Source organism: Drosophila virilis, chromosome 4 (assembly GCF_030788295.1).
Source record: "Drosophila virilis strain 15010-1051.87 chromosome 4, Dvir_AGI_RSII-ME, whole genome shotgun sequence".
Taxonomy (NCBI): domain Eukaryota; kingdom Metazoa; phylum Arthropoda; class Insecta; order Diptera; family Drosophilidae; genus Drosophila; species Drosophila virilis.
Window position 1 is genome coordinate 16,579,868 of NC_091546.1, and position 27,654 is coordinate 16,607,521.

Sequence of the window (27,654 nt, forward strand, 5' to 3'; positions counted from 1 at the left end):
GGAAAATAGATGGAAAACAGTCAGATTTTTATTCGTTTATTTCAGTCAGTCCAGCTTCAGATCGTTTCACAGATTATTGTGAAAACTGATTATTTACTTGACCAAGAAAGTACATAGCTCGGAATAAAATAAGGAAACTATTTTCAACTGCCTTTACTTACTTAAAACAGGTAGATATTGAAGCTTAATACAACTTGGCCTCTGCATATACATACCCTCCCTGTCCTGTTATAGCCACAATTGCAAAGCGATTCTTGGCAAACCAAACAAAAATCAAAAATAGATGTGATTTTGTAGTATATTATAGACAAGATTTCAATAGAAGTTCTTCGTATTACTAACAAAAACCATGGTTTAATTTTCAACCTTTTCATGCTTTTCATTTGAAAAGAAAATAGCACATGCGCTTGTACTATCATATTTCCATTTTGCCGAGTACTTTCAGAAAGCACATACAGCACACATTAGTTTGACTCTTTGATTCTGTGTAGCTGAATCATCAATCGCTTTCTAGTATCCCTCACGGCGTGCACAATGCCATTTACAGTCCATGTCTTCAGCTATGGCCATCCTTTTGCCTTCTCTGGTTTGGTTATTGCTCACACAAGTAAATATAATTCCATTGCGTTGCTTTCAGGCGCATCGTAAAAACACTTTCGACTTTGGTTCATTGATCTATGCAGCTGCTGCTTGGGTCCGCTTCCAAAAGAGGCGCCAAAAGTTTGTCCTGTCATCATATTGCGTTTGCTATTGCCTTTTTGCCATTATAAACTGATTTATTGGTTCATTTCCAGCGCCAGAGTAAAGTAAGTGCAACAGTCGAAGAGCCAAAGTGACCCCATCACCCAGCAATGGGTTAAAGTTGTTATTTTTTTCTTGTTAAGGCAGCCACCTCTTGGCCAACGAAAGATTTGCTCCAAATTGGATTCACCCTCATGATGACAATGGTGATGATGATGATAATGAAGTTGATTATGATTATGCTGCATGCGACAAGTGACTTCAATTTGCTTGCCATATTGCATACTTTTGGGCGTCGTGAGCGTTGGCCGTGCAAAAAAAAAACACTCACGACAACAGAAACTTTAAGCCGATATCAAATCTCTCAATAATTAATATTGTACACACTTACACACACACACGCATACACATACGCAGAATGCTGGCTCATAAATAAGCTCAGCACAGCCCGGCTGAGCCAGCTGGTAAACTTCTTCCAGGTACTCGTAAACACACACACACACCCACGCACGCACATACACACACACACACACACACACATAGTACGTGTTCATTTCCGGCTATAGCATTTACCGTGCATATCCTGCCAGCAGCAGCAGTAACAACGGTTAAAGGAAGCTAGGCAGCATCCCAGCCCGTCTTTTGCCTGTAACTCGCGTAAATATACCCATTAAAATGTGGCAAAAAGGGTCTATGAAAATGAGGCTAGCACAATTAATAATAATAAATAATGTCTATCGATAAATATCGATACATAGTTTTTTGAGAACATTGATCTTTACGCTAGGTAAATCTATAAGCATCAAACAATAAATATAGTAATGATTTACGAGTAATATTTGGCTATAAAAATAAAGTTGCAATTGGACACAGGGTATATTCCGGTCAAGCATTCCCGAATACAGTTTTAGCTTGTTGTAATTGTTTTCGTAGTTGTTGTTGCTTCTGTTGATACTGTTGCTGGCGCCTAAGCTGTGTGCCATCGTCGATACAACAAGCTTTCAGATTTAATTTTAATTAGGTGCTATTGAATTTATAAATTTTTCAACTGCTGTCGCTCGACAACGCTGCTCGTAAAACTTTTACGCCATTGAAAGTTGTCTAAGGGCGTAGGGCTGTGGGGGCGGTGGGGCCTGAGTGTGGGCCACAACCATAGCCTGTTGCCTCTGACACTGATAACAATAATCGCAAATTGTATTTTCATGAAATTTCAACTCGTAATTACTAATACTTTCTATATACTTATATACATTATATATTTTGCCACCACCATTCGATGGTGCATAATTAAAATTTCGCTGTCCGGCGGGAGTTGCAAAATACCGGGTTATGGCACACCCACACACACACACTACGATGAATAACAATGTACATTAATTTTGTTTATTAATTGTATGTTTGCACAGGCTGCATATTAAAATTCTCGCTAATCAATATAAGGCCCACTTAGAAACAGATTATTTGCATTATATTGATTTCAATGACCTGCCAATTGTCGAAATTGATCAATTTCCCAATGCAAAATATATTTTTATAACTGCTCTGCGGTCATATTAAAATAAAAAACATATATCACTTACGTATACCAATTGTCTTAAATGGAATGTTAATTTTAAAGTTCTATGATTTGGTTGGACAAACCAATAAATTGTTACAAATAAAGCAGAGCTTGAAAAAATATTTCCAATTGTATCGGCAAAAACTCCAATATCGTATATAGACGTAGGGCAAAATTTATATATATTATTAGATATATTATTTAGATATAAGTATCGTACACTTGTTAACAAAGAAGGCTGTGTATAGGTCGTCGATTCAAGCGAAATCAAAATTTGAGATCAAGTATCTAAATTGTTTTAAGTTGATCGACTGCAAAGTTCTTAATAGCGAATCAGGCACACTTTGAATTGCACCAACAATTCAACTTCAACAATAAATAAATTTAAAAAAAAAAAAATGCTTAGCTCATGTTTTGTGCTTCTGCTCTTCATGCTAAGCGTCTACATGGTGCGGGGCGAGACAACGGCAGATATTCGAAAAGAATCGGAGAATTCCGATGAAGCCACGAAATTTCTTCGCCTGCGCATGGCTATAAACTGTACAGATCGTGATATTGTATATGAAAAGAAAGTGCACTCGAATTACTGGGTTCTGGTGAACTATGTACCCGCAGAGCACGGCAGTCTGCGATGCTCGGTGTTCATTACGTACACCACCCACGGGGACTATCGATATCTGAACAATGTGGCGCCCTTGGTGGAGCGTTGGCGAGCACCCATTAGTTTGGCACTCTACGCACCGGGTACGGACTTTAACAAGACGGTGTCGAGCATTCTGTGGCTGCGCCAATGTGATCCACAGCGGAAGCTAATCCGCAAATGGGTTAGTTTTCACATCTATTTCAATGCTAATCATATACCGCGACAGGTATACAATCAACAGATATTGTTAGCCAAACAAATAAAATGCACTAAGGTTCCGCCGTTTGCCAATGTGTCAAGTGATGAGCTATATAGAAAGCAAATGGAACTCAAATATCCAATTAATGTGGGACGAAATATTGCCAAAGAGGCGGCACTGACACATTACGTTCTGTCCTCCGATATCGAGCTGTATCCCTCGCCGGGTCTGGTCAATGGCTTTTTGCTTATGCTAGCAGCTAATATGCATTTACTGAACTCCACAAGGCCGCTTGTCTTTCCACTTAACATTTTCGAAGTGAGTGCGAATAGCACTGTGCCAACCACCAAAAAGGAATTAAAATACAAGCTGAAAACTGGCCAAGCAATACCCTTTCACAGAGACATCGCTCCCCAATTCAACATCGCACCAAATCTTAAAAAATGGATTCAACATGTCGATTACAGCGATACAATGCGAGTGTTTTGCGTGAATAAACGCATCGGTTACTGGGATCCGATCTACATTGGAACCAAACAAGATCCGGTGTACGATGAGACTCTTAGCTGGGAGGGCATGTCCGATAAGGCAACACATTCCTTTGCATTGTGCCTAATGGGCTATCGGTTTCATACATTGGATAATGCATTTTTGGTTCACAGGCCGGGCATTAATCAGGGTTATTTGGATGATGAGCGATTAAGGCTTGCCGCCCACATTCGTCGCAAGCTACGTAGACAGTTATTAATAGAGTATTTCTACAAATATGGTTTCCAATTGGGTTGCATATTGTAAAGAAGTTAATACATATTTAAATTGAGTTGGCACATGTAAGCGTTAAGTACAGAAAATTTAAAATTATTCGTAATTGTAAAAATGAAATATATAATGTTAAATAACTTATGTGTTTATTTTTTATGTGTTTATTGCCATCCAAATTATATTAGAATACCAGATAGCAAGATTTTACACCAAGAAATACATTTCATATGATATTACGGAAGGGTCTTCTGAGTCCTTAAGCCCATGTTTATTAATTTTAGAAATTTTGGAAATTTTGTAATTTCTCAAAAAAGTAATGAGCATTTCGCAGCTTTAAGATAATACTCAAATATATTTATATACAATGAATCAAAACAAGAAATCTTATCTACGCATTCTCCAAGATCTTGTTTAATATTTTTTGTGGCATGCTAATTTCTGCACACATTATAAATGTTATATTAAAAAGCATTTAGTCATTATGAAAATTTTAATAATTTATATAAAGAAAATCGGAGCAAGGACCAACAATTGACTCACAATTTAGCCCGTATTTGGTCATAAAAAATATGAAGTTCGATAAATGACAACCAAATTTACTGCTGCCGATTTTTAAAGAGCAGCCGATTCGCGTTGTTTGTCGGTCGAATAAATGCCGAATTTTTTCTCTTATTTTTAACAACAATTACAACCACATCAAACATGGTAAAATATGAACTGCAAACCTAAATAAATATTTATTGTTTGCCGTTTAATATTTTGCGCTGGGTGGCAGACACGCCCAAGCCCTAACCATTTGCTTGCCACTGTGGAGAGTCGTTGGCATAATTGAATATCAATTCGTTTTAAATGCGTGCCACAAGTGTGTTGCATGTTCGGTGTGGGGACGAGGGCAAACTCCCCCGGCTAAACCTCAAATTATGGATATGATCGCGGTGCAGAGGGAAGGCGGAATGGTTTGGGGGGAGAGGGGTCTACCGACAAGCGAAACATGAGATTGTGCAATATTTATAACATAAATTATTAGCGCACAAAATGCAATTGATGCCCTCTAGTGATTAATTAAAATGTTTCACAGCGCACATATAAATTCATATTGTTTATGGCGATGCATGTTTATATGAAGATATATTATGCCCCAACAGAGCCAATAATTTGGCGAGGCCAAAGTCCACGTCCTGACCAGGCAGGGTCCACCCCGCAGCTCAGAGCCATTCAGTATGACTTGGCAAGTTGGCGAAACAAAGTGAGACGAAAAGTTTTGCAAGAGACAAATGACCCTTAAAGTTAAAACTAACAGTGACTAAATGGAGACAAGAGCAAAAAATTTGTGTGTACTCATTCTGCGAGATGAGAGCGGCAAGAGGAAGAAGAGCAACAACATGAAATCCTTTAATTGCTGCCGCCAGTAGCCAAGCCAAGTGTAGCTTCCATTTGTCTTTCAGTCAAATGCTGACGCAACTGGAACTAGCACATGGGTGAGGCGGACATTGGGGCAGGGCTCGCCTGGCCATTTCGAGTCCCGAGGCTGGCCGCGTGAAATTGCAAAACTGTTTCACCTGAATGCATGTGGCAATGCTCCAGATGTGGCACCCACAACACATCTGGGGCTCCCAAGCAACTAAACAATAATACAATGAAACGCATAAACAAACCAGGCAACAGTTGAATGTTGGCGAACTTTTTACAAACAAACCGAAATCCGAAAATGAAAACATGACCAAAGTTTAAGCTCCAAGGCGGATTTCACATGGAAGCATACTTAATTGGCTTTGAGCCCAGGTTAGTGCATGCAATTTTATATTAGTTCAAGCCTCAACCAAAACCAAACGAGTTTCCCATTTTTGGATAGCACCGAAATTTTCATAAGAACGTGAAGTCTTAAGCTCTGCTTGGTTCATTTACAATTTACAAAGTAATCAAATTCCATGCTGAACCTAAAGAAACTGGTTCGAATCGTGAACTGAACCAACAACAAGTTTGACGAGCTTGCAGCCCTGATATCAGGGCATTCAAATGAAGCTCCAGCAAAAATGGAAAATTTTTTCCTAAAAACGCGAACAATTAATATAAAGAGAAATTGGTTAAATCAATTTCTAAGCCATAAAAAATAACATGGAATATAGTTTCTAGTTTTTTTTAATGGTTCACTTTGTTCATAGCTCTCATTAATTTTTGGACATCATAACATATCATACCATATCATTCATGCATATAAACCCTCTTATAAAGATCACCAAAAACAATTGTGGGCCAAATGTATAAAAATACGGCATATATTGACCTAAACTCTGCAAGGGTATTTAAACTGCGGCAGCTCGAGCTTAATCTGCATGTTTTTCCCTTTTTTACTGCAAAACTTGAACACTTCCTGGATACCCTACGGAAACAATGAAAGAATGTGATAGAATGTGAATGCAAAACAAAGTAAACAACAACAGCAACAAAAAGAAAAAAAACAACATCAAACAATGGACCGAAGCAGCCGTCAAAGTGAGCGATTGTTGGAACGTGTCACAGCATCAATGGTAACCAAAGTGGACACAATGGACCCAGGGCCAACTCCCAAATGCCTAAAACTGTACAAATGAACAATGCAGGACTTAAAGGGAAAGCCCGGGTTGGGGCTAGAAAAGAAGCCTGTCAACTAAATGGCAAATACATTGAGTGTGTGAATATTCCCAGGAAGGATAATTTTGAATTGATGGCAAGCAAACTGTGGCCAGCTCTAAAAAGCGTTCCATCAATTTTCAATTTTCCTATGCAAAGAACGGCGCCCAATCAAAGGTGTCCATTGAAGAGGTAAAAGAAGAAGAAAAAAAGACGCGACTTTCACAAAGGTAAAATCTAAGCAAACAACCAACAAGAAAGGTGTCTTTATCTTCGTGTCTATATAGTTGGCGACTTGCAGCATCTTAAGAAATTCTAATTTTGATGTCAAACAGCGATTAAAAGAAACGAGATTACCTGCTGCATATTGCATGAGTGCATTTTCTTGTGTTTGCACAGTGCCCCGGTTGGTTGGGTGTGTGTGTTGTGTGTGTGTGTGTGCTGCGTGTGTGTGTCTGTCTCCTGACTCATTTGCACTTTGACGCGTCGTAGCTGGCGAAAAGTGCTGCGTCAGGCAGGTGCAACTGATGGCAATGATGACGTTAACGACTCCAATAACAGCTATGCTCCATTTTGTATCCCCATCGATGCAAATAAGAACCGAACGACAGAACTGAAAACCGACAAAACTGATGGACGGACAGACTGTCTGACTGAGCATTCGGAACATGGGTGCAGCTTAGTCGCAGCGGCTTTTGGCCAACCGCAATATAGAAAAGCCGCACACGCAAAAATCTGTTAAAATTTCAGCACCCCGAGGGAGGGAGAAGGCTGCAGAGGCCAGAAAGCGACCACGGCAATAGGCGCTTAAAAAAGCTAATGGAACGTATGGCAATGACTGCCAAAGCACCCAAAAGCCCATAGACCCATTGCGCGCACAGACACTAACATAACGCAACAGACACACACACACACACACACACACACACACATCGCATTGCAGGACTACCGACTGTGCAATACTCTGTTATAATTTGGAGAGATGTCTTCCATACAGACAACCTACTTATCAAATTTGATGTATCTAGCTCTAATAATTTTGTAGTTATGATTAAGAAACTATGTTTGTTTGTCAATATAGCAAAGTCCAAGGGTCTGCCTTTTCTTCCAAATTATATAATCTAAGTCGAAAATACATTTCATATTTCAAGTCTGAAGTTTTTGAGGTTTTCGGCTTGGATGCGCTTTGGCAGACACGCAGACAAACAAATGCATATGGCTAAATCTACTCATATCATCAAGCTGATCAAGAATATATATACTAGGAACAGAAATATCAATTTGTACTAATTTTCAAAAAACTTAGCGACTAATTAAACTATGATAAGAAAGTAAATATTTTCTCCGGCACATTTTTGGCTCCTGGAAAAAAAAAAAGTATTTTCTAAGGAACAAATTTGTTAATAATAATAATTGTTTAATGATAATAAGAAGCGAGGTTGCCATGTGAAAGCCCAGATATCTAAAATGCAGTAACTGGCGGGCATTCATGTCCGTTCAATATACCCTATTTCGTATTGCGCACAGACTATAACCCGTATCAGCCCCCAAGCCAAACCGCCCACTCATGCACTCTCCACGTACAATTTCCGGTTGAACACATTTTGTGGTCGGGCGCAAATGCATTTATATTTGAGCAGCAGCAACAACAACTGCAACAGCAACAACAGCAACAACAACAAACAGGAACAGACGCTTTGCACAAAGCTTAAGCCATTTCATTTTTGGTTCGTTGGCGCTTGCAGCATTTGCCATTTTGCACTGTTGGCATTGCCTGTACCACAATTTTTATGACCACATCGGTGGAGTCGAGTGAAGTGGAGCGGAGGGTGGGGCACTGAGCGCTCATATTTCTTAGAGCTCATATAAACACTTGCAAAAACTAATAGAAAGCAAGCAGGCTATATAAACATTGCCAAGAACAAAAGTTATATCAGCAAGGAATGTCGAAACTTTAGTTCACTAGCCGCCAGCCGGCATTTTGGCTCCGATAATAAATAAAAAGTATGAAGAATGAATTGCAGAAATCCATTATTTATTTATAAGGATTTATGGGGCTGCTCTTCATGACATGACTTTAATAATAAAATGTATACAATTTGCTTATTTCCCGAAAGACAATTTTACCTGCTTATTTGCCGAAAGACAATTTAACCAGCTGTTTGCTTGTGATATGAACTGACATAAATGAATCGTTTTAAATTGATTATTAAAAAAAAAAGCTTAGTCATTGTCAATGTCATTGTCATTGTCATTGTCATTGTCATTGTCATTGTCATTGTCATTGTCATTGTCATTGTCATTGTCATTGTCATTGTCATTGTCATTGTCATTGTCATTGTCATTGTCATTGTCATTGTCATTGTCATTGTCATTGTCATTGTCATTGTCATTGTCATTGTCATTGTCATTGTCATTGTCATTGTCATTGTCATTGTCATTGTCATTGTCATTGTCATTGTCATTGTCATTGTCATTGTCATTGTCATTGTCATTGTCATTGTCATTGTCATTGTCATTGTCATTGTCATTGTCATTGTCATTGTCATTGTCATTGTCATTGGCATTGTCATTGTCATTGTCATTGTCATTGTCATTGTCATTGTCATTGTCATTGTCATTGTCACTGTCGTAATCATTGTTACGATTAATATTATTATTAGAAATGTTATTGTCATTGTTTATTCAGCAAAATGTATTTATGTATGGCTCCAGAAATAATAAAATGAAGAAAGGCCTTATTTGTTGGTTCTCATCTCAAAACCCACAAACCATATTTAATGAATAATAATTAAAATGTTGAAACATGCTAAAAATGTCGTAAAAGTTTATTGCATGTTCGGGTTCGAGTCTCAGTGCAGTTCCATAGGAGCCAGTAAAAAGGATTTAAAATATTTTATTAAAGCCTAGTTTTTTTTCATCAATTATCAATATGTTTATGTAGACGTTTTGCATAACATATGCCATATATCATATTTTCTGAACTACTCGAGTGCTAATATATTATTCCCCAAAAGCCAGAAATGTCAATAAAGGCCTAAAATGTAAATACAAGACTATCACACAAAAATTATATACTTTTGGGAAGGACATTATGTTATCACACAGAAAAAGTTGACAGAGAAAAAATTATGCTTAATATAAATATTTAGTAAATATTTATACGTAAATGGTCTTTGCAGCTTAAATATTCCGTTTGATAAAATGGTGTTCGAACTGAGATATATTTTTATACACTTGCAGATGGTATACTAGTTTTGCCAAAAAAAAACAACTTGTTGTGTGTTTCAAAATATCCCGAAGCAAATTAGGACTTACAAGTCTAATGATGTTTTACACAAAAGCAAAATCTTCTCATGAAAAACAGTCGAAAACATTTATATTTTCCTGAATTGGTTGATCTTGAACTTTGAATTCTCATACTCGAACTCTCATATAAATATAATGTGTCTCTATAAGGGTATTTAATTTTCGACTTGCCACAGACAGCCTTTCTTCTTCTAGCTTTTTTTTTGTGTAAAAGCTATTTGCTTTTCTCTCCGAAAATATACTTTACGCCTATGGAGAAGCAGTCGGCTTTTGGGGACTCAAATAGAAGCACATTCGAGTTGCAAGTTCATTTGTAATTTATTAAACGCAGCTATAAACAAATCGAAAGCGAGTGGCCGCAATGGCCGCATGAATTTCGATTTAAGCCTCCCGACGAGTCGACGAGGCCAACATGGTCAATGGATGGGTGTGAGTCACTAAGTCAGCCCGGCGCTGGAGTGCTCCGGCAGCTACTTTGCTCTTCTGCAATGGCAATGGAATTGTGGCGCGTATTTGTGGGCTGCAGACACGCACTGCAGTTAGCGTGTGTGTGTGTGTGTGTGTATGGAATGGAGTGTGCGGGTGTGTGAGCTGCACATACATAAATAGCATACGACAGGCTGGCTTCCAATGGGCACTAGGCTAATTTACTTCCCATATGAACCAAACAAAACCGAATGTCTATACACACAAACACGCACACACACACACGCACACACACACACACACACTCGCATATATGCTTACACAACGAGCAGAAGTGATTTTCTGTGTCATTTGGTTGTAATCGTGTCTGTTGTTTGTTACATATTACTATGTGAGTGTGCCAAATGGCATATGTGTGTGCGTGTGCGTGTGTGCGTGTGCGTGTGCGTGTGCGTGTGCAGTTTGACTTGTCTTAATGGTCATGTTAAACAAATGTTTATCAAGCCATGCAGCTGCTGCAACTGCAACGACTACCACGCCCAGTTCCCAGTCCGAAGCCCATTAGTCATTTCGGTCGAGTTGTTTTTGCTGCTGTTGTTGTTGTTGTAATATGGCATTAGCCACTCGACAATCTACATGGCAGCAGGAGCTGCTCCTATGAAATGCTTAATGCAATATGAAATACACATAAGTAAACTAGAAATAGCTAAGGTTAAGGTTAAGCGGTTTGTCAAATGTGAAAGGGCAGCACACACACACACACACACACACACGCAAACAGACACACACACTCACCCACACAGCATGGCAAGTACCCGCACAAACTGAAACTGAAACAGCAACAAAATAGATGCTGCAGCTGAAATATCAGACAAATTTTCTAATGTACACATACATACATATTGTACACACAAAGTTAACACAACATGAAACATATTGGCTTGGCAGCACACCCACACACACACACACACACACACACACACACCTACACCATATGGAGCCCATTATATTAAATCTGCAAATTAGCCTTTTCCTTCTTCCTACGCCTATGTTATTATATTGGCAACTTATCTTAAACGAAAAGCTGCATTACTCGGAATACAAATTAATTTCGATTTATAGCAGAAATTATGTATGAATACTGGGACTTTTGAAGAGACGGTATTTTTAATTATGCAAATAATATCAGGAAATTTTCGAACTGTCCTATATATAACTTATAACCAAATTTTAAGACGTATATATCGTATAAGAGTTGTTCTCTCCCAACTCTGATAAAGAGTTTTATGTAACCTCTCTCACTTGTTAACATTCCAATTGGATACGTGGTAGAATAAAAACAATTTTGTTAACTCACCTTTTATATGTTTTAGCAGAATCCAAGCCGCTTGCAAATATTTTATGCAAATACCTATTTATATTATTAAATGGGAGGCATAGATGCAAATGAAATTCCCTATTGAGCAGCTTGACTGTTATTATTGCCTTGAAGGCGGCAGAAAACACGTCAACGCAACGACACGCCGACATACACGCACACACACACACAGAGACACATCGTCATCATGAATATAACACTTTGTAGCACCTGACGCGTGCACTTGCAACGTTTTAATTTACATATTACATTGTGTTTACATTTTACAACAGTTGCACTCTACCAGCAGCACTAACAAATAACAGCTATTTAATTGTTCTAACACTCAAAAGCACAGAAAGCACGAAATAAAAATTGCAAATGGAAAATCTCAAATGAGAGCAGACAGCGCTGCCAGCTTGATGACAGAAACTGAGCGCGTGATCAGGTCACATGTGGTGGCTATTTGAACTGTGTTGAATACTCTTTGGTGGAAGCTTACCACGCGAACTTGTCGAAGATGGTGACTTTTTGGGCTGTGTTGAATAGCATTAATCATATTACTGACAAAAACTAACCACGCAATTGTGTCGAATGTGCGTGTTGAATGACCATATGTTAAAGAGTTTAAATCGTGTGCATTTAACTGAAACTAACCACGCGATTAAATCGAATGTGGTAACTATTTGGGCTGCGTTGAATAGCATCGATCTTATGACTTTTGGCACAAATTTACCATGTAGACCTTGTGGAATGTATATTAAATATTATAAGAGTGTTGAATTTAATATATCATAGGGAATTATAGTTTAGCTGCTTATGCATTTACTTCCAACATTTTCTTTTCAGCAAATCAAACTTGGGCAATTTGGCTCATAAATATTGCAGACAAACGGAAGCTAAATGATATAAAAGGATGCTGTACACTGTAAAAGCAAGTCTGGCGCGCTGTGCGTCCCGTTTTCAGTTGAAAGGCAAAATTAACAATATGCAAAATTCATGTTAAAATATCGGAAAAATATATTTCTTTTCTGCACAAGCAATCCTTTCCCATCCATTCGCTTTCGCAGCCCTTTTATTTGGCTGCCAGCACGCGTTCTTTTCGTTTTGGGTTGGCAGCACTAAAAAAAAAATAAAAAGAAACAACAACTTTCACATGCGGAAGGATTGGGCGGCAACGGTCGAATGAGAAGAGAGACAGAGAGAGAGAGAGAGAGAGAAGAGGGCAATGTGTGGCGTTGGCGGCGTTTTCATATGCTCCATGCCAAAGCAATAAAAATGTAACTTGTTGTTTTTGTAGCTGTTGTAGTTGGCGCTGCTGCCGCTGCCGGCGCTGCCGCCGCTGCTGCTGCTGCTGCTGATGGTGAATGAATGGAAGCGTCGACCCGTCGACGACTCCACGTTGATGCGAAATCGAATCTCGAATGCTTTTGCCCGGCAAAGTGAACGGCCCTCTGTATTAGTGTGTGTGTGTGTGTGTGCGTCGGTGTGCATATAAAAATACAGTTATCTGTTCTATTTGCGCATTTATAAATATTTGTTTGCTTTAGTTCTGGGCATGCACATTACACAGGCTCCGCCATGTTCCGTGAATGGAAATGTATATTTATGTGAGTGAGTGCTTGTGTGTGTTTGTGTGTGTGTGTGATTGTGATTCCGAGTAAGAGGTATTGAATGTGGCCCTTCCTGAACCGGTTGCCGACCTTTGGCCGCCCTAGAGAATGGCTACTCTGTTGCCTGACATTCAAACAACAACAACAAAAAACTCCTTTGCTTGCCGCTGCTCTTTTGTTTAGGTCTGGTTCGAACACTCCAGGAAAAAAGGTACATATTTTTTGGTTGAGTTGTTAGGCATAAGCACTTGGATATGTGTCAAAATTCAAGCAATTGATTTGGTTATGCGAGTGCATATATATAGCAAAAGTGAAAAAAAGTATCTCAAAGATGCTTTTAAAGCCAGCTGTTCGTTTGCGGCATTTGGCCTGCAAAAGAATTTGCACTTGACCAAACTAATATCTCAATTTGTAAGCTAATGTTATGAATTTTGATGCATATCTCGATATATTTTCGCAGGCAGTGGCAAGAGAATCTTATTCGATTTTATTTAAATACTTAACTTACTGAAATAGTTATTCAAGAAAAGAAACAAGATGTTACAATAATTGTAGCACAAATTGTATGCCAACTTTCGTTAAGATATCTGTAAAAATAAAGGGAAATAAGGGATATTTTCGGCACGCCAAAGATATAATACCCTTAAAAACGTTTGCCTTACGGTCTTGCAGATATTTGAGGATAGTGAATCTCGTAAATGATATTTACTATGATAATGTAGTTTAGTTCGATAGTAACATTTATCTCATGTGAAAGAAACTTCAAGCTTTTTCAAACAAACTCATATTATTCGAAATTTTCCTGTGACATTCCTACGCTCCAATATACCACATGGAAGGCTATATCGACTCATACGTTCTAACCGATCTGTGCTCGTAGGTTTCTGCTTTTCCTGCAGACCCCGACTTGACGGCAGCCCAAAAAATGCTTTTAAATTTCAATCGGCTTGCCAAGATTAATACGAATAGTTGTTCAAATTAAGCTTAAATTGTGCCAAGCTTGCGTTATTCGTTTTTCGCTAATAAAAGATTTCCGAGAATAATTTTTATTACAACTAATACATTTTTTCATCTCATTATATTGGCTTTGCTGCTGCTCGCTATAAAATGTAACTAAATATAATATTGCTATTAATTGAAAATAATTTTATTTACAGCACAAAAATAATAAAATACTAAGAAATCTGGCTGAGAAGAAGAAATACGGCACACAAAAATAAGAAATATTTCTGCAAAACTCAATATTCTAATGGGAAACACGCGCGTGTCTGTCTTTATTCCTTCTTAAAGATATATCAGTTACTCACAGGTGAACAGCAAGGTGAGCATTAAACGTTTTCAAAGAACAAGTACGTTTGTGTGCAGTGCGAATTTCCACAGACAAGTTGATAGACTTTTAAGTCTTTATGTATATATGTATATGCATTTCAGATATAGTTGAACAAACTTGCCAAGGTCGGCCACTCGAGCGTCACATGCCAACCGATGAATGTACGAGAGGAAAATAAAAGAAAATATCGCAAAAAAAAAAAAAAATAGAAGAAAAATGCTGAGAAAATTTCATTTTCAAATTGCACCCCAGTGACACATTTTGCAAACCCAATCCGTTTGGCATACATGGCCGTATGCCCCGCCCGTAGATCCCACTCCAGGCGTCACCTAGCAGGCGTCCCAAGACAATCGGAAAAGTTTCGAAGCGAGTTTTCCATTGCGAGGAGTTTTCATTGTTTTTCTTACGACTCATTTCACGTTTTAATTCCTAGGCGCCTCCACGGCGACTTTCTGCATCATTTGGCACGACAAATTTGCGCTGCCAAACCAGCTGGGCGTGCTATATTAAATGGGCGTGGTCCAATGATAGAACCCATTCGGTATTGTCAAGGAGTTGCCCGATTTTAAATATTTACTCTTGCCTCTGCCCTTGCCTTTGCCTTTGCACTAAAACCAAATTGCTTGGCCCACTAAGTGTTCAATTACCGAGAACTACGCAATGTTCCTGTGCCCGACAGCTGCCCATGCCGGAGCCGGATAATGACAAGGAGTCGGATGGCGGATAAAGGCGATGGCAGCATCGGGCACGTTGATGGACTACATTGATAGCAGCTGGGATTGATGGCTGCTCCGTGGGCCTGCTCCAGCTCCGTCTGCTGCTGGTGTCCAGCAATTGGTTTAAATTTTATTTATGAGCTGCCATCAAATCAGCATAAGTAGGTTAAACGCAAATGTCAATCGTAAATTCGCTGACTTTGCCCGTAAAGCGCCAAATAAATTAAATTGTCGCGTTTCACAGCTGAGCTGAAGTGCTAACCAAAAAGTACGTGCCCCGCTCCAGCTGCTCCCAGCCCGAACAATTGCCAAAGGCAAAAAAAAAAAAAAAAAAAAAACGTCTATCTAAAGAAAAAAGAACTGTGTGTGTGTGCCGTAATATTTCATAAACTTGAGCTGCCCTCACAGAATTAGCCAATGCTGACATATAATACAATGAATGGCATAATCCTGAGACAACGTTGGCCTAGCCAAAGTGCCGCCTGCTTTGGACTGCCGAAAACGCTCGGGATCCGAGCCGTGGCTGGGGGCATGCTAATGGCAACCTGGCCGGAACCATTTGCAGCTGTTGGTTTAGGCGCTCGACCACTTCTGGACTACTGGCCATCAATATTATGCCAAACAAGTTGAAGCAAAGCCAAAATCTGTGCCGCTGTTGGCTTAACTGCTTAAGATTTATTTTATATATATTGATTGCGATTCCTCTTTCTGGTACTTGCCCAATTTAACATTTAAATAACTAACAAAAATTGCGCACTTATACAAGATAATTAAGTGAATTTAACAATCTAACTCAAATAGTTGCATTTATATAAAATAATTTCAATTTAAGCAAGCTTATTAAATAACATATTGCAGGCTTTAGCCTTTACAGACTTTAGCTCACAGCTTCAATTCACTCGCAAGCGTAAGAAATTATTGAGCTCAGCTTGCTTACAAAGCTTTGATACTTTATACAATTGTTCGAACCTTCGAATTGCTTACAATATTTCTATTTTGTGCTCTAGTCGGCCAAGTTAGAGCTTGGCATATAACACGCATACGCACTGTGTTCGCTTTGGAAACCTGATATACAAATAACTTTTAAATGTATTGTGCAAATTTTAATAAACTTACCAAAAGCTTTTGCCTCACAAATTAAATTTAATTTGAAGCTAAAGTATCCCATAATCTGACTGTCTTCATGCCAATCGAGCAACTACTACTAAACTCTTCTGAAATACACTTTAAAATCAAAACTACCGATCTTGAGATAAACTTGAAATACGAAAGCTAGACATAACCCTAATTATGATACAATAAGCTCTTCTGAGCTCTCGTGTCTCGACGTATGATGCTGATCTAGAGTTTTGTTCAATTCTGATAAGAAGAAGGTATACATAAAGAGATATATTACTCATCAGGGTATACTCCCAGAGATCCAGTATTCCCAAGTTTTTGTTCCTATCTCAAGTTATCCTATCGCAAGTCAAAGTCTTTGAGATCCAAGGATCGAATTGATCAAATTGAAAGCTGTTACAAACATGCACAACTAATATACCCCTTCTCAAGCAATCATAATGGGTATAAAAACGAAGTTGATACGAACCAAAATCAACAGACAGCCACAGCCCAAACGCAATATACTTTTGTTTCCCTTGGGCACAGGGCATAAATCACTTTGGCATTGTTTCACTGCCAAAGACCCTGAAATTGTCGAAAGCACGAAATCAAAGAGTTGGTCACGGCGCACCGTCAAGCGACTCCGTCAAGAAGTTTCCACTCAGTGAGCTTTAAAATCGACACTCGCCATAAGTGAGTGTGCTGGCATGGCAGCACGAATGGGAAGCTAAATCAATTGCCAAGTATTGCTCCACTAATGATGAGGAGTGGGTAGGCGTTGCCATGCCCACTGCCGAACAGCTAACCACTCATGTCAGCCTTGTCCTTAGCTTGGTTAAACCTGTTAACGTTAAGTTTCCCTCATTGTGGTGCTTGTTGGTCTATAAATTGACTCTGGCCGGAGCAGCTCAGCCGTGCGCACTACTTGACCACACATTGGCGCATTGTCACGCGCGCTTCGCAGCTCCCACAGCTGCCAATTGGGTGGATAGAGAGCGAGAGAGAAAGAGAGAGAGAGACCTGTGATTCCCACCAGCATATTCATCAATGGAGCAAATGCCACAGTGTTCATCCAATTCCAGCTTCGACTCTTCTTGCTGTTACAGTTGCTATTATTGTTGTTGTTGCAGCAGCTTCTGTCGTTGGGTTAACAACAACAACAACAAAAAAAATACAACAAATCTGTTAAAATAAATCACAACAATTTGTACATTTTCGCCTCGTTGGCCAGAAACGAAGACACGTTGAAGACGATGCTCGGTGACGATGATGGCGATGGCGATGGCGATGGCGACACATGGCACATGGCTACCAAAAACCAGCAGATTGTTCAGCCATTCCTTGGGCCGGCCCAAAAAGGACAATGTCTGCTTGGCTTGGTTTTTTGGGCTATTAAGTTGTCATTTGGCTGCGGGTCGTGTGTCCATGTGTATACTTATCTTTCAGCCTCTGTGTGCGTGTGTGTGTGTCTGCGGGTGTGTGCTTGGACGTGACCTCAGTTATCAGTCTGGCAGGATGCGTGGGCGTTGCTTCCTGCTCAACTTATGACAACTTTGATTGCAGTCAATTTATTAGCAGCTTGGCAAATGTATCCAAAGGCAGCGTCTGACCAGGTAGCATGCGGCAGGTGGCATGCGGCAGCTGGCATGCGGCACCAACTGGTGGTTGATGTTGCCGGGATTGAGCATTACAAATGCCTGACATAATTGTTTAACGCCATGTTTTTAATTAGCCGCCACATATGGACGTCAAACATAGAGTTAAATACAAAAAACGTAAGCCAGACAAACAAAAGGACATGATAAACGGCTGTGCAGGACAATAACCAAAAAAGCACAAAAAAAAAACAAATAGAAAAGCTGCGAATGTTTGCCTGGATATATGCTTAAAACCCTATTACCATGGTAATCCTTTTGACAAATGAATTTTAACATGCCCTCGCACACACACACGCACACACACATGCATGCCAAACACACAAGGACAACTCACCTTCGCACACATAGACAGCGCCGACTCAATGCCACTTGCCACAGTGATAGACGCAGCTCGAAAAAGTATGCTATGAAATGTGCTACACATATGTGAGTACGATATATGTGTATGTGTGTATCTGTGTGTGTGTGTGTGTAGCTCCAAATGTAGTTTATCTATTCTCTACACATATGTATAACTGTTTGACCGTCAGACTGATTGACTGACTGACTGGCCGACTGACTGATTGACTGACTGAGCGATTGACCAACTGATTGGTTGACCGATTGACTAACTAAATGACTAACTGATTGACTAACTGACTGATTGACTGACTAACTGAACGATTGACTGACTAAATGACTGATTGACCATCTGATTGATTGACCGATAGACTGACTAACTGGTTGACTAACTGATTGATTGACTGACTGAGTAATTGATTGATTGACTCACTAACTGAACGACTGACTAAATGACTGAATGATTGACGGATTGACTGAATGACTGTCTGACTGACTGGCTGGTTAACGAACTGATTTATTGACTGACTCAGTCATTGATTGCCTGACTAATTGACTGACTAGCTGGCTGAGTAAAACGAAGGGAACGATTTAAATAATTTCACAGTCGTGGCATTGGTGGAGAAGTTTCAAATTTACTTCAGGACTTAAAAATAAAGCACACTTCCCGCTGTGCGCGAAAATTGCAAATTATTTAAAATTACCTCCGTAGCTGAAGCGGTTCTATTTGCGAGCATTTACTGTACATGTCTCATACATTCACTTCATTTTAAAAATTGAGTTACATATAGTGATGCGCCTTTGATCGAGTGACATCTTACACAGTCGGCAGCTGCCAATAAGCTGCTATTGGTAGCTGCCAGCTGAAGCATTCGCAACAGCTCCTTTGATAGCACAACGTAACGTGCTATAAAAATTCAATAGTCCATGGGAGACTCAACCGGAGAGAGTTGAGCCCTGGTAGAGCGCTTTGAAATCATCTACATCATCAATTTTTTTTTTTTTTTTTTCGCTTAGTTTCTCCTTGAGGTGTAACGCACTTGTGCGCTCCCCGAGCGGCCATAGAATCAAGCAATGCACACAGTGGGAAGCCAATTTCGGTAGCAAAAATCGCACGCTCGCTGCCTGATGCCAGGCAATAAAATATTCATTTACTTGACATTTGTTGTTTCTACGCCGAGATGCATCATTCAAGGGCTTTTTTGGTGCCTGCCACGCCTACTCGAACGGTTCAACGTTTGACACGCTTTTGGGGCCGCACACCGTCAACTTTGCACCCTTCATAAAAAATGTAATTTTCAAAAACATTTGGAAATTTCAAATTGAATTTGCCGCACGCTTGAAGTTCGCCTTTGCCCAAGCCTCCCCCCCCCCCCCCCCCAAAAAAAAGAAAGAAAACTGTATGCAAAGCGTCTTGAAGACCCGCCCAGCCCCAACGCAGCCCCAGCGCAGAGCAGCCGGAGCAGCACATAAAAGCTGAGCTAAGTTTGGGCCTGGCTGGGGCTGGGGTTTCAGACATGTGGAATGGGAAAAAAAAGTGTAAGTGACATGAAAGGCGCACAAAGCGCAAAAACCTTTAATAACTTTACGCTCTTTGTTTTCAAGTGCACTTGTCAACTAAGTGCCACGCCCATTCAAAGCCTCCCAACCGACTACAGCCACGGCGCGAGGCATTTAAACAAAGCCCGGGCAACTTCCGCTTTGAAGTTGTTTCCTATGCGCTTCTTTTAACGCTCTGTTTCTGACCAAAAGCTAAACTACACGCATTCATAACCTGCCCTCATTCCCCAAAGCAAGGTCCTTTAAGTCCTTTAAAACGGACTGCCCAACCACAATCTGCCCCAACCGACGCACTCCCCCGCGCTGCCGCACTCAATGTGTAATTTATGAGCTATTTATTGTCAATAAATGCAGCCTCCAAGCGACCATTTTGTGCGCCGCGACTAAATAAAGACAAATGAACCATCAGTTTAGTGGGTGGATCGAGACATGTGCTTATATGTCACACACACACACACACACACACACACACACACATACACGAACACACAATGGTAACCGAGGTACTCATTACAGAGGGCAAATGGGCAGTTTTGTTTTTTTAACCCCTAATTTATGGGGCAATTTATATCGATATATTTGCAGTTTTAAAACATCTTTTAGACAAAATATTCACATAGATATATGTAAAAATATATATATAGTCGATGTTAAAGCTAGCTTTATGTGCATTTTCTTCATTAGTGTTCACAAGGGTTTCGAGTGGCAAAATATATGCCATTCGAGATAATATACTTTCAAATAATAAATAATAATAAGATAATATACTTTGTAACGACTTGCGGCTTAGTTGATATAGAAAAATAATTTTTATAATTATTTTTGACCAGCAAGCTATCAAAAGTTCAACTGATACCCCAATTAGCTTGCATTAGCAAATATTTATTTTTAGATTATAAAGTAGGAATTTAAATTTAATAGTCTCTAAGATCAATGCGATCCTACAGATGGGCGATGCTCGACATAAGTGCCACTTTCTTATGCCCTTTCCATACTTTAGGATAATAACAGGAATAGTGCTAAATATGTCTAACAACATTTAATTGTCTGAAAATGTCTATAAGCTCGTAAATTGCTTGAAATTTCTAGTTTATGCAGCTTGCTGCACATCGAGCATATTGGCAAGGCTTCACTGTAAAACAAACCTCCCAATGTGAAAGGCTTTGCCGCAAGATATAGCCACGAGTACTTAAAAATCTTAAATACTTTTATTTCGTTGCGGCTGATGAAACTGGAATCCAGCCAAGATTTACGCAGTCTGAAAAGCAGCTAATCGTATAAATATTTTGGCCGTAACTGCAAGGCATCAACAGGCTAACACAAGTGCACTAACGGCTAAATTGGTCCGCATCGATGCCGTAAACAATTTCGTAAATACTCTTAATTAATTGGCAAGTCTTGAAACTTGTAAATACCAAAGTCTGTGCCGCAATTTCCGTTGAAGAAGCTCAAGCATTTTCGTTACCAAAACTTGCAACTTGCAGCGCGCCTATTTGCATCTTAATATTGATGTACAGCATTGGCCAGGCATGTTTATAACATATATGGATACGGCTATTATGATGAGATCTGTGTAGAGTGTATGCCTTAGTTGGGCACTTTTGCTTATTATATCCTGTTGTGAAGCCTGAAGGGTCTTTAAACTTTTGGCAACATTTAACCATATTTTGTTGCTCGTGTGAACAGGACACACGCTGAACGTAATCTATAAAACCGCCCACTGAGTTTTATACAAAGTTCAAATATCCTTTTAAACGTTTCGCTGCTCCTGACTGTGTGTGTGTATGTATATGTGTGTGTGTGTGTGTGTGTGTGTAGAGGTAAAATGGCATCAAATATAATAACGACCACAACAATGCGTGACATGCATGCAAAAGTTCCTGGCCTTATAGTGTGCATTAGCCGAAAGTGTAGCTAGGTGTGTGTGTGTGTGTGTGTGTGTGCGTGTGTGTGCGGGTGTGTGTTACATTTTACAAACAGCCAAATCACTTTCTAAATGCAATGCCAATAAAAAAGCAGAGCAAAGTGTTGAAATAGGTATGTATATAAATAGATATGGGGCTCGATATATATATATATATATATATATATATATATATAAGTTTGTATATATATATACATATACGCAGATATAATTTGTTGCTGTTGACAGAAGCGTGTCGCAGCCGGAGGCAAGTAGCAAATGAGAAATGGACGCGATACGTGACAATGACAAGCGGAACCTCTAGAAAAAGAGTCCATAGCTGGCACAGTCAGCCTCTAGGGAGAAGCTCCTCTCAAGTCAACATCGAAGCTATCAAAATTTCTATTTTTTAATCCGTATGGAATATTTCTACAAGCCGGGCTTCGATTCGCATAACCAGATTGTCGTAGTGTCGATGTTGAAATTCTATAAATATTATTGAAAGAAATTTACAACTTGGGTGATTTTCAGCTAAGTTCTATAACCGAACTGATTCTTAACTAAGCTGAAAAGAATGAGATAAGAAGACAAGCTACGATCTATCGAGTGATTTTTCAAGATAGATCCTTTTAAGCTTACCTATCTCCCAGATGACGCTTTACTAATAAGTACTTCGCAAAAATGATTCACATTCAAGGCAACCTTTTCTAGATTCGGAATAGTTTTCGCTGGTTGCAGGATATCTATCCCGTTGTCCAATACTCTGAGCTTAAATATACCCTATATTTAACATTTTTATTCTCATTTTATTAAGCACTAAATATATTAAACAATTGCATTTACAAAGTCAAAAGAAAAACGTTAATTTATTAATTTAACATTTAAATTGATAACATTTATTCAGCAGAAACAGAGAACAGAGCTGCCCTCTGGCGGGCAAACTGTGCAACTCAGCACAGAGCTTTCGCTGGAAAGCTTGCGTGAGACTTGGAATAAGGCACATCGTAAGCTTTTTGTTTTCATATCTTAACGGTAACATTTTTGGTACGACTTCAACTTAGACTAAAATAAAGAAAACGTTTACACAACTGTACTAAAGAACGGAAATTGAATGTGGAAAACAATCCAATGGCTTTTCCGTTTACACTTCTTCAGTGGTCTCCGTGCGTTTTGTGACTTCATTGGTCTCGGTCAGTTCCTGCACAGCGTTGCCAGGCGGTTTAGTTATCTACAGAAATCATAATGCGGACTCTCAGTGTGGACTTGTCGCTTTTATAGATTCTACACTATCGCAATGCATATTATGTGGAATACTTATCGGAACATGCAGTTGGGTTAGGTCATGTCACATGCGATTTGCAGCTGCCTCATTACATGCACTAAGTACTCAGCAAATTATAAATAAATAAATATTGATATTTAGTATTTATATACTTAGTCTAGGTTAGATTAAGGAATAACTCTAAGGTGAACTTTACCATAACGTTATGCGGCGCATGAGACCTAATGTATTGAGTATGGTTCACTTAAATATAGACCAGAGCGAGGCGAAAGAGAATTTTGTAACACCCACATTTATATCACATACAAAATGGCAACCCTTTTGGTATTTTCGTATTTCGTTGAATTTGTTTTGTTTTGATTGTTTTTGTTTTTGTTTTTTTTTTCTAGTTAGTATGTAATTAGTTTCAATGACTTTTCTGGGATTTGTTATTGTTCTGGAATGTAGTGTATTCAACGGAATTGCTGTGGGATTTTCTTACTTTGAAGCAACGAATCTTAAAATGATTACACATTTCCGAGACCTGCAATTAAATACCTGAATGAGCACTTAAGCTTTATATAAACAATATTATATGTACTTACCACACCATAGCCATAATGCCAGTGCGCCAATGTGACGAATATTGTTAGGCCATGGACGAGCCAGCGTTCGCCCTGTGCCGTCAGATCCATGCCGAAAACATGCTCATACCACGGAAAACAACAGACGCCCACAGTGGCAAGCAGTGGCCACATAAGTATATTAAAGCCATCGCAACGTGTATCCGACATTTGGGCCACAATCAGGCGGCACTTGAAGAGAAAAAGCAAATAAAGTTTAAGGTGGCTCTAAAAGCTGTCAACATTGTGTAGCTTACTGCAATATTGGAGAAGATAGTGCCGTAGAGTATCCACAGGATACGCGGCTCCAGATTAATGACCTGATTTCGCGAATAGAATGACCAAACCAAGGTGATCAGAAAGAGCCAGACGAAGGCGAAAAATGGACGCAACATCTCCATCATGGGACGCATTTTGCCCGTCTTATTCTTATATGAGCTGAAAGCAGAGCTTGAATAAAGTCAGGCCCACAATTTGAATTCATTTATGATACAAACAGATAGATGTTCCTTATAATAATTGGATGACTGGATAGTATGCCGGAACCAATGAGGCCAACCTCAAACATATTCGCCACCGTAAAACCATAAAAGCTGGAGCGATAAATTTCCGGACCCACCAATGTGGCCACAAACAGCATCACGCTGACGCCCTAAGCCGAAAATAATATATTATTATTATATAGTTTATAAGATTGGTATAATATATAATTTATTTGAGGCGTACTTACCCACATGGTAAAGTCATAGCCCCAGGGCAAGAACATAACGCCCGTATTATACTTTTCCACATGCGTAAAATAGAAATTGAGAAACACGTTCCATATAACAAAAAACATGCGTATTGGCGGCAAGTCCGCCGTGCCAAACAGTGAAAATATATAGATGGGTATTAGGGCTGCCGAATATGAGTCCAAGCCATGATCGAAGAGCTCGCCGAGCGGACCACTCGTGCCCGTGCGACGCGCCTGCTTGCCATCCATGCCATCTACATTGGCTCGGATTTAGTCACGATTTCAGATCAATCAAATCCCACTCTACTCACCCAAATTGTAATAGATGAGTATGTTGATGGCCGCCACGGTCCAGACCCAGCCGGGCACCGTGTTGCCCACCGATTTGTCATTGGCCGCCTTGAAGTCCCAGTCGTAATAAGCTATCAATATGAAGTTCACCACGGTCATGAGAAAACCGACAAAAGTGAGTATATTAGGCGCCAGCCACATCGGTAAATACTGCACGAGAAGATCTGTGAGACCCTACTGAGTGTTACGCTCATCGAAGAATACATACCTTCACGCAGGAATTCCAGAACGGATGCATTATATAGACACTCAGAAAACTAGTGTCTATGCTGTTGTACTGTCAACGAAACATAATAAATAATGAAAAGTCTTAGAGCATGTTTCTGCCTGACTAAATGACTGACTGACTGATTGACCGACTGATTTACTGACTGATTGACTGACCGATTGACTGACTGACTGCCTGGGTGACTAAACGATCGTCTGACTGGCTGACTGATAATCGGACTGATTGACTGAATGATTGACTGACTATACAAGTGTCCAAATGATTGACTGACTGCGTGAGTGACTGACTAACTAATACTGATTAATTAATTAATTGACTGATTGACTGACTGACGTACTGAATGAATCGCAGAATGAAGGACCGACTAATTGAATGCCTAACCGATTAATTACCTAACTAACTGACTAAATGACTAACTGTCTGACTGAGTGACTGTGTAACTAATCATACTGTCTAAGCTGTAAAAACTTGCAGCACTTATTGTAAACTAACTAATATATGAACTAATAAGATTTGATATGAATATTACTCGTAGGTAATTTGAAAAGCTTTCAATAAAGCCAATAAAAACAATTATTTTACTACTGTGACGGTAAAGTTTCTGTCAGTTGTGTAAGTCAAGTTCACATCACATTTCAATGCAATGGGTAACTTGGACAACACAAAGTCAAAGTAAATGAAATCGATAAAATATTTCATGCTAGAAGGTCTAGTCAATGCCAATATCTAATCGCATCGGGCAAAACTTAAACAACATAAAAGACAAGCCTCATATATCAAAATAAACTTTGCCAAAAATATAGACCCACATATAATTAAATGTATAACAAATGCACAGGAGCTATAATTTTAATTTTTAATCAGACAGAGAACGTCAATTGGGGATTACGTTAGTTATGGGCAAGCTTAAATTGTTCTTTATTTAAATTGTAATTTAATTAAATTCGGGTTTTAAAAATATTATTTATGTATTTTCTGCTTGTTCACAGTCAAATGCAATGAATGAAAATGTAAGGAAGCCAAGAGTTTGATGCAAGTCTAAGCTAGGACAATACGATCTATTAAGAACCTTAAGAACTCTTAAAGGATCACATTTAAAGCTCTAGATCAGCTTAGCTAAGGCATTATGGTTTTTCCATTCAGTGGCATTATATATATGATAAATCTTATATAGAAACTTCAATCGGTTGTCTTTCATATGACATAAAGCTTCTCTCTCTCTCTCTCGTTCTCTGAACTCATCGTACTTATAAGTTAATCTCTTAAGTACAAATTCCACACTATGAGTTTGCCAACTATCTCTCAACAGCGCGCACATGCTACATTCGCAGTTCAATGCCTTCTCTGGGATTTACGAAACCTGTGTGTTCAGCATCATCCGGTCTATTTAATTGATGACCTAGGCCTAGTCATGCCTGGGGCGTACAGCCTATTTGATAAGAATGTCTAAACACATATGTCAGTGACAGCAGTGATAGCAAAAATGTAAAAATATAAAATTAATAGATCTACCCATTGCCCAATTCTTCAGATTAAACACAATTGACATGTGTCTATTCTGTATATAATCATATTTATAGCACACAAACCGGAACTTGTCGTAATCCTGATAACTATATATTATTAACCGATTTGCTTTGTGGCATATCAACAATTTCAATTGAATACGACGCCTCTTTAATTATGCATGGTAGGGGGTGTGCAGAGAGGGGGCATTGATTTTTGTAGTGGGTCTGCAAGACGACCCCATTTCTATAGAAGCCGAATAAACCCCATTTAATGCTTACCTTGTAACGCTCGAAGCCCCGCAAATGAGTCTCCGACAAATAGCGCATGTTACCCATATTGTTATTGTTATTGTTTTGTTTAATGTTTTATTTATTCTTGTCGCCTGTTGTTGTAGTTGTTGTTGTTGTTGTTGTTGCACTGATAACAGCAGAGCGCACAGTTAAATATCAATATAATAATGACCTTTGCCTGGGGTCAAATATAAGCTACTGTCTTCGATTTAAACATTGTATAATTATATTCGCTTCACTTGTAAATTCTCGCAGCTGTTCACCGGCACGCACTTTCCTCCAATTATTTATATATTTAATTTATTTCATTTTTTAACTATAAACCATAAATTAAATAATCGCTTATAGAGACACGGGGGATGCGTTCGCCGTTTGCGCTGCGCCTGCTGAGCCCTTTGTTGTTGTTGTTGTTGTTGTTGTTTTTGACACGCAACACGCAAACAGCCGTTACTTCACGAGACACACATATATATGATACATATACCTATATATATATATATATATATACACCTACTGCATATAACAGTAAAGCACTTGTGAGACGTAACGAGAATGAAAACACTTTGCGACTGCCTCGGCTCTACGTATTATCAAGACTGAAGACGAACTGCTGCCCGGCAGCTCGAGCGCAGCCCAAAAATTAAAAAAAAAAAAATAGCAACAAACAACAACAAGAACGTTTTAGTATATTACGACCGACTGCGCAATACTCTATGCAATAATGTTTTTAATACAGAGGCGCCAAATTACAAAAGAATTAAGCAGGGCCTAAACCTAATTATATTTTTCTGCTTTATTAAAAGTTGAATATACTTTAATTATGTTTTTTATAT

General features: G+C 39.1%; 2 protein-coding genes across 3 annotated transcripts; one reads left to right on the forward strand and one right to left on the reverse strand.

Moving 5' to 3' along the window:
- The first annotated feature begins 2,544 nt into the window (after nt 1-2,544).
- On the forward strand, nt 2,545-4,040 carry LOC6628882 (beta-1,4-glucuronyltransferase 1). The gene is made up of 2 exons (XM_070209273.1): nt 2,545-3,123; nt 3,184-4,040. The coding sequence occupies exons 1-2, from the start codon at nt 2,698-2,700 to the stop codon at nt 3,934-3,936; spliced, it is 1,179 nt and encodes a 392-aa protein (XP_070065374.1). The 5' UTR covers nt 2,545-2,697; the 3' UTR covers nt 3,937-4,040.
- An 18,650-nt stretch (nt 4,041-22,690) lies between these two features.
- On the reverse strand, nt 22,691-27,405 carry LOC6628880 (ethanolaminephosphotransferase 1). 2 transcript variants are annotated; one of them, XR_011416635.1, is made up of 9 exons: nt 26,810-27,405; nt 25,002-25,070; nt 24,754-24,943; nt 24,440-24,696; nt 24,207-24,361; nt 23,967-24,147; nt 23,692-23,901; nt 23,304-23,630; nt 22,691-23,053 (listed from the first exon to the last, which is right to left on the reverse strand). XR_011416635.1 is itself a non-coding variant. In XM_002051624.4 (9 exons), the coding sequence occupies exons 1-9, from the start codon at nt 26,864-26,866 to the stop codon at nt 22,967-22,969; spliced, it is 1,248 nt and encodes a 415-aa protein (XP_002051660.1). In that variant the 5' UTR covers nt 26,867-27,404; the 3' UTR covers nt 22,691-22,966. The 2 variants fall into 2 exon arrangements, 1 of the variants encoding a protein (XP_002051660.1); XM_002051624.4 differs by having other exon boundaries at nt 23,589-23,630; nt 26,810-27,404.
- Nucleotides 27,406-27,654: the final 249 nt, after the last annotated feature.